General features: G+C 37.0%; 1 protein-coding gene across 1 annotated transcript; it reads left to right on the top strand.

Annotated features, from left to right (window-relative positions):
- The first annotated feature begins 1,045 nt into the window (after window positions 1–1,045).
- On the top strand, window positions 1,046–2,173 carry cst14a.2 (cystatin 14a, tandem duplicate 2). Its single transcript, XM_061713126.1, has 3 exons — window positions 1,046–1,219; window positions 1,292–1,393; window positions 1,891–2,173. Exons 1-3 carry the CDS (start codon window positions 1,151–1,153, stop codon window positions 2,017–2,019), a joined length of 300 nt encoding a protein of 99 aa, XP_061569110.1. The 5' UTR covers window positions 1,046–1,150; the 3' UTR covers window positions 2,020–2,173.
- Window positions 2,174–8,538: the final 6,365 nt, after the last annotated feature.

Raw genomic sequence — 8,538 nt, forward strand, 5'->3', positions numbered from 1 at the left:
TACTTCAGAGTTCAGATCTACATTTTACAAGTACATAGGGAATGTACAAAACACAATATCTCTGAACTGCTTCTGTCAAAGCAATTAGCAAATGAAACATTACATAAAGCATAGATGTTTTAATGCATGTGACAGTAGTCTTGTAAGTACACTTTTAAGATTCAATTCTAAGTGTATCAAGAAGATAATACGTCCCTCTTGTAAGACTGCTGCAGTCAACCTTAACTTAAAAACTGCTCTGTTTTATATTTAGTTTATCCTTTTTTTTATCATATTTTATTTTTGTTTAATCTCAATGTTTTATCTAAATATTTTAGTCATTATTTATGGTCTATTTTATACATCTTACTGTCTTATTCTTTTAGTTTTTAATGTCTTGCTTTCTAGACATACTTTTAGGATTTTATGTTATGTTATACTTTTTTTTTAAACTATTTTATCCTGCTTTCTTGTAGCTTTTAGCTATTAGGGCATTAATAAGTTTTATGTTTATTTGTTTTTTGTTGCATTATTTGTATGAGAAGTGCTATATAAATAAAGTTTGATTTGATTTGATTTGATTTAAAATCCCCTGCAGTAAAATGTAATATCTGTACTGAAATGAGAAAAGTAACCAGACCATATTAATAATAGTTTTGGGAAACATGCTTTTTATGCTGTGGAAAACTGAATACTAAACAGGTTAAACAACAATTAATTTGAACATTTTAGTCAGTTTATGACTCGTCTATCATGCTTTTGTTAGTTTTCCACAACATTCTTCTGTTTATTAGTTACCACCTTTATACAGTGAACACACCACGACAAAGTAAACAGTCGCATCGCCGCGCCTCGGACTAACCCACTTGCGTTTGAAAGGGTACATATTCTAAAAAGGAAAAAACGTATATGTTCCCCCTCCGTGATTACGTTAGTCAAATGTGACTGCAAAAATGCTATAATAATAAATTATTATTCATATATGGAGCTGTTTGTTTTAATCGGAGTAGGAAGATGTGTGCAACATTAACCTCGTCCCCGCGCAGATGGTACGGTCCAACCCAGACCGTCATGTGATCCTGACTCAACCTGAACACTCATAAATACAAACCATCCTCGTCTCTTTCTGCCACTTCTCACTTCTTGTTTTGTACCAAAAAAGCCCGTAAAAATGCCGATGTGTGGAGGGTTGACCGACGCAAAGGATGCCGATGAAACCGTCCAGGCGATCTGTAATGACGTGAGTATAAACAGCGCTTCACCTACTCGAACTTGGGCCTGGTTTCGTTTTAATGCTGGTTTGATTTCGCAGGTGAAGAAACATGCAGAGACCAAAGCAGGGAAGGAGTTTGAGGTTTTCAACGCCAAGAGCTACAAAACGCAACTTGTGGCTGGGACCAATTATTTCATAAAGGTAATGTTATAAAATGGGAAGTATAGTAGAAAAAGTCATCTTTAAAGTTTGATGGATGGGATGAAATTGTAATCTTTGAAGGCCTCCAGAAATCAAATCCATGGTGAAATTTTATCCACCTGTCATATTTTGAGAAAAACAACGCCACAGTCAAAAAGTGGCACAATAAGGCATTCTTTGTGGAGGCAAATACAATCTAGATAAACCGGTTTATAAGACGTAAATGGAAAAATGAATGACCAAAGGAACAAGAAACTGATATAACTCATGCTTAATTGGTGGAGATGCATGTATCTGTTGTCAAAATCTGTTATTGCTCCAAGGATTCAAAAGAAAAAGAAGTGAAGTGCTTGTATAATATTTGACACCTAGATGATGCTTAGCATGCTGAACAGACATTCATCAAAACTGTTGTGTTTGGTCATTGTAACCAAGATACCAAATATGAAATGACGTGAGGAAGAACCCTGTCTAACCTTGTTTGTGCTTTCATTCAGATCCACGTGGGAGGAAATGATCACATCCACCTCCGTGTTTGGAAAAAGCTCCCATGTCACAACGGAGAACTTGAAGTGACTGACATCCAGCACTCAAAGGCCGAACAAGACCCGATTGAGTATTTCTAAAGGGATCACGAGCACCAGTGCCTATTACTTAAAATGTGTTATGCTGCTCCTGTGGCTGACATGTAATAGACTGTACCATTCTCTGTAGATCATGTAGACATGTATGCCCACATTTTGTACAATGTTTTCGAAATAAACAAAGAATTTATTATGATTCTGTCTGTCTGGTTGGACTTTCTGGTGTGTAAAACGGCTGCAGTTCTTAAGGTGTACAATGCCTCTTCACGTATTAAGTTGTTTTTTTGCTGGCTGAAAGGTCAAAGAAAGGACCAATAAAGGCAAATGTCTTTTTCTTACTGCAGTTTTAAATGCTGATCTGGCTCTAAGCTCTTCATTGATTTGTAGGTTTTCAGATTTAGAGGTCCCATCTGAAACAATACTACTCTATTATGCTATTTTTATCTGGCAACCCAATAGACTTTATTTCAAATTTCTGTAGACATAACAGTGTCATAGAAGCACCAAGCGAGCCAGTCTGAGCTCTTCAGAAAATTCCCAGGTTTTATATTAAATAATACTTCTCTTACTTTTTCTTCACAACACATATTTCTGTAGCTTGTTGGGTCACAGTGTCATACTTCAATACACCACGAAATGAATAAGCTGATGATTAAGGAACACTTAACAGCTAAGCTGCTCCACAGTGTTAAACATTACAGTTTGACAAATCTGCCAATATCTGAGATGACACTTGGGTGCCACAAATAATCTTTGCATGGATGTAAAAGTTTTACATCCATGCAAATCCAAATATTGAGATTTTTTAAAGTGTAATTGAGCTTTCCTTAATGTATTGTTTGGTCAAACACGTTTCACCGAGGGAAGTGGGAAACGTCCTCTCGATTCTTTGTATGTCTGACATGTGAAGGAACGATAATAAAGCTACTTTGACTTTGACTTTGACTTAATTATGTACAAACCCAAATCCAGTTGTAGAGCCAGAAGTGTTTCTGACTTGTCCTTGAGGGCAGTAAGTGGGTGTGGTGGTGATTGTGTGTGTGTGTGTGTGTGTGTGTGTGTGTGGGTGTGTGTGGGTGTGTCAGGGGTTTATTGCTTAATAAACCTCGCCTGCATCTATCTGTGAAAGAGGGTGAGGCAGGATGCCGATATTTCCATTGACTTCTTAAATTTCAACATAATTTAACCCAATTCTGCAAATATGAACCAAAATGTATTTTTCAAAAACTATATTCATTGAGGAGTAAATAAACATCACTGAAAGTCCAGTATTTGGAATATGTTTTGTCATTGGTTTCGTCCAGAGCAGCTATTCAGGACTTCAGACATGTTAAACAGGATCCGTGTGTTATGTGTATTGTTAAACGTGTGCATGTATATAGGTATGTATATATAGATAGGTGTGTGCACATTGGGTATAGATTTATTTATTTTGTGTGCATTCAGTTAAACTAGATTCATTTATTCATATTCATTTATTTACAAGGGATTCTTTGTGTTCAAAATGTGTATGCATGTGTGTAAATTCATACTAGAGTTAACGTTGTTATACAATGATTTTGACATGTCTGGAATTAATCAATAAATGAAAATGAAATGAAACAGTTACACTACCCCATTGAAGGTAAAACCTAAATGAAAACAGAATGCAGTCATTTATAAATCCCTCTCAACCTTTATGCAATTGAATACACTCCAAATACACGATGTGTGATGTTAAAACTGATGTTAAAACGTATTTCTTCTTCACAACATGTTTTAAAAAAGCTGGGACATGTTTACCACTGTGTTACATCACCTTTCCTTTTAAGGTCGATCAGCATTTATAACTGAGGACACTAATTATTCTTGCTTGATGTACGGCTCCAGTGCAGGGTCTCCACTGTTGTATTTAGTGCGTCACAGTGTCCCGCCCCGTTTCGATGGGAGACAGCTCTGGACTGCATGCAGGGTTTATGCAAGCTCACCAAATCAAACAAGGGCTGAAACAAAAGACTGTTGTGTTGTGGTCGACATCACTGATTATGTTTAACTTATCAGTGCAATAGTTATATTTGTATCCTGCAGATTGTGCTCTCATATAAACTGTCTTCTGCAACTTATCATCACGAGTGTTTGACTGAAGAAATCCTCTAAATCCCTCTCACACAACAGAATAATCTGCAGGAGGAATATTTCAAAATCCTCAGAGGTGAGTCACTGGCTCAACCCCACTGCCGCTGTGTTGACCACATTAGTTTGTCAGCAGTTTGCTTGTCATTTCCAGGCCTTCACTGTTTGTCATGTTTCCAATTCATCTTGTGACTGATCTTCCTCATTGCTCAGCACGCCAAACATTTGGATTTTACTCCGAACTGGATGTTCACCGTTGTCTCCACAGTCTGTCCATGAATGGATTTTGATCAGATAATATCAAAACAATAATTCAGCTATTGTGGTAGGTGGTGAATATTAAGGTGGGGTTTTCACCTCTACATGTGTAAATGACAAATATAAAGCGCAATGCTATTTTAAAGGCCTAAAAACTGATTTTTAGGCACACACTCATTGTTCCTCAAAGATTGTTAGAAAGGAATAAAAAAATAACACGTAACCTTTAAAGTAGAAGTTACATCTGTTTCTTTATCTGAAATGAAACTGATCAAATAGTTTATTTAATTGTGACACAAAGACGTTTCTTCAGGTTCAAAAGGAATTATTGACTGAAGTCATGAGTCAAAGCTCTGGCATGATTGACCTCCCTGAGGTGCAGAGAGTTGTTTATGCTGTGCAAATATCTTATTGTATCTTTTGTTTAAGGTGTAATGTGGCCAGTTAAAGTCAAAAGTCCAGATTCTGGCAAGTGCAATAGTCATGCATGAAACATTTCACTAAAACTTTACTCATAGTCACACAAAGGTAAAGAAGAGTGGGTTGGACCCCAATGTTTTAAATAACTACCGGCCTGTATCCAACTTACCGTTTTTAAGTAAAATTTTAGAAAAACTTGTTTTTAATCAAGTGAATTAATTTTTAAACTCAACACACATTTTAGAGGCTCATCAGTCCGGTTTTAGGATGAACCACAGTACAGAGACAGCACTTTTAAAGATTTTAAATGACATCAGGTGTAATTTAGATAACCAAAAACTCACAGTCTTGGTTCTGCTGGATCTAACCGCCGCCTTCGATACAGTAGACCATCACATTTTATTAAACAGATTGAAGCACCTGGTCGGCCTCTCTGGTACTGTTCTTAAATGGTTCACGTCCTACCTCACTGATCGTAGTTTCTTTGTAAGTATGGATACATGTTCCTCAGGAATCTATAAGATAAGGTGTGGGGTTCCCCAAGGGTCAATTTTAGGTCCAACTCTTTTTAATCTGTACATGCTGCCCCTTGGGGACATCATCAGGAGACACGGCATCAGCTTCCATAGTTATGCTGACGATACGCAACTGTACATCGCCGTGTCTCCTGATGACACTGAGCCAATTGATGCCCTTTTTAACTGTATTTTAGACATCAAGTCATGGATGGCAGCAAACTTCCTACAGCTCAACCAGGGCAAAACAGAGGTTTTACTCTGGCATTAATAAGTTTTATGTTTATTTGTTTTATGTTAAGCACTTTGTGTTGCATTATGTGTATGAGAAGTGCTATATAAATAAAGTTTGATTTGATTTGATTAATGTTATAAAATGGGAAGCATAGTAGAAAAAGTCATCTTTAAAGTTTGATGGATGGGATGAAATTGTAATCTTTGAAGGCCTCCAGAAATCAAATCCATGGTGAAATTTTATCCACCTGTCATATTTTGAGGCAACAACGCCACAGTCAAAAAGTGGCACAATAAGGCATTCTTTGTGGAGGCAAATACAATCTAGATAAACCGGTTTATAAGACGTAAATGGAAAAATGAATGACCAAAGGAACAAGAAACTGATATAACTCATGCTTAATTGGTGGAGATGTTGGTGGAGTGCTTGTATAATATTTGACACCTAGATGATGCTTAGCGTGCTGAACAGACATTCATCAAAACTGTTGTGTTTGGTCATTGTAACCAAGATACCAAATATATGAAATGACGTGAGGAAGAACCCTGTCTAACCTTGTTTGTGCTTTCATTCAGATCCACGTGGGAGGAAATGATCACATCCACCTCCGTGTTTGGAAAAAGCTCCCATGTCACAACGGAGAACTTGAAGTGACTGAACACTAAAACTTTACTCATAGTCACACAAAGGTTTGCTTTGTCTCACGGGCTTGAACAACAGTAGTATCGGATTCTTGCTGTTAATGATAGGTTTCTGACCATTTTGTAAAAATATCCAGCATGGAAATGAAATAAGAGGACATTTTCAGAGCTTTTTTGTCTTTTCATGCCAATGACAAGCTTGCACAATAGATGGCGGGCTTGGTTGAAAACATTTTAAGTGTTGTGCCAAATCATTATCAAAGTCACAACTTTTTGACAGGGGATTTATGTTATCTGAAGTATTCATGAGAAGTCTGTTTTGGCTATTAAAATTGTGATTCCTTTTTTTTTTAACAAAAAAGTGGACAGGAGCATTGACCAACACCACTAGCACCTCAGACTGTCCAGATATTGACCGATGCCGTTATCCAGACCTGGGAGGAATTCTTACAGTGAACCATTTGTTGTCTCACAGGAGCTTGATGTTACAGGGTTGCATACAGGCATGTGGAGGCCGTGTACACTACTGAACCCCATTAAGAGTTGTGCTGAGGAAATTCACAGAGGATGGATGAACCGCTCTCATTTCATGCTGCTACAAGGTGACTTTAAATTGCCCCCCAAATACTGAATTGGATTGTATTGAATGTTTCCATTTTGATTTTTACTGAACTGAACCCAGTCCTCGTTGAGTTAATGATTTTGATTTTTCATTGATCTCAATTTTATTTAGATCTGCGATCTGTGATTTATGTTTTCCTTTTATTTGAGCACTGTAATTCATGTTACCAAAACTTTCTTCAAACTCTGAACTGAAACATGGGTGATGACCATTGAAAACCCTCAAGTAAATTCTCTTTAATCCTAATTCAATCTTGGTTCCATTTCATTGTATTTCTACTTCTTTTCCATATCATAATTCAGTCACTAGGTGGCACTGTTGTCATATGAATATTGCACATGACATTCATGCGTTTATTCAGAGCAATTGCCACTTAGACAGAAATATATATTTTTGGACTGTGGTTGAAAACTCTCACAGGAAAAGGGAGGAATTCCACACAGAAGGGCAACAGCTGAGATTATAAGCAGGAACTTTCGAGCTGTAAGGCAACAGAACTAATCCCATGATTTTAAACAACATTAAAATAAATAAATAAATATTATTTTATTCATTTTTACTTTTCCTTTAGCTTTAAATTATTTTATTCTAAATGTGTGTCATATCTTTAACAACTTTGGTCAGCACTTGCTCTTTTTAAACTGCTTTATAAAAAAAGTTGGCTTGTCTGTGAACTCTCTGAAGTCAACTGGGTGAGTAAAGTTAAAGTAAGATCACCTTTTACATTTAAAGGAGCTTGAGGCCGGATTGTGGCAAGATTAATGAAAAAAATCCGTATACATTTTAAGTTTTCTAGTAATAATGTCAGATGAAGCGTTCCAAACCCAAAAGAATGAGCCCTAGTGTATCTCTCCTTTGCCTTGAACAGGCTGTGTGCTGCAAAATGTGCTGCAATTCGGTCCCGAATTTCCCGCGCTGGGCTGCGGATGTGACGTCACATGACGCTGCATGCACGTTCTCCCCGTTCTCCCGTGCCGGTGTGGGTACCAGATTGTATCGGGCTGCAATTTTTTCCCCGCGATGGTATTTTAGTCAGAAGCAGCAGATCATAGTGGAGGTAAAAGGGAGAAGAAACATATACAAGGAATTATCAGAATTATCAGTGATCTTACTGACATAGGCTAAAAAAAATATTAGAGTTAAAATATTTATTAGGGACTATTTTCATTAGACAATTGGAGATTCATCAGTGAGCTGAGAACAATAATAGCCTACTATATACAGTATAGGGTAAACAATCTTTTGCTTGCTGCATAGCAGTAAGCAGTTAAATATTTTGATCTAAATAGACATTTTAAATTATCGATTTGCTATATTACATTTATTAATCATCAGTTTTCACAAGACGGAACGTCATCACGTACGGGGAGCCGGTAAAAAAAAGCAGGTGGGAAAAAAAAGCACCGACACCGGCTTCACTGTTGGCTGCAGTACCCCCGACGGCCGTCGTGGTGAAGGGTGGCGCTAGAGAGTCTCATTTCTTAAAAGGAGCCTCAAGCTCCTTTAAATCACACAATTATTGCACAAAATATTTTACATTTACTGTAAATCAATGAAAAATATACATTTTTGAAGTTTTTCACCTGCGACATTCCCTGTGTATATAAACGTATGATAAATGAATGCCTAAGAACTATATTTTATGACATAAAGAAAAGGATTTCTGCACTGAAGCGTTTGTCACAAAACATACTGTCATCCTCAGGTACCTTCTGGTTTGTGTTCAACTTCAGTTAAGATAAAAAGGCTGATACAGGA

This window comes from Cololabis saira, chromosome 22 (genome assembly GCF_033807715.1).
Source record: "Cololabis saira isolate AMF1-May2022 chromosome 22, fColSai1.1, whole genome shotgun sequence".
NCBI classification, from domain to species: domain Eukaryota; kingdom Metazoa; phylum Chordata; class Actinopteri; order Beloniformes; family Belonidae; genus Cololabis; species Cololabis saira.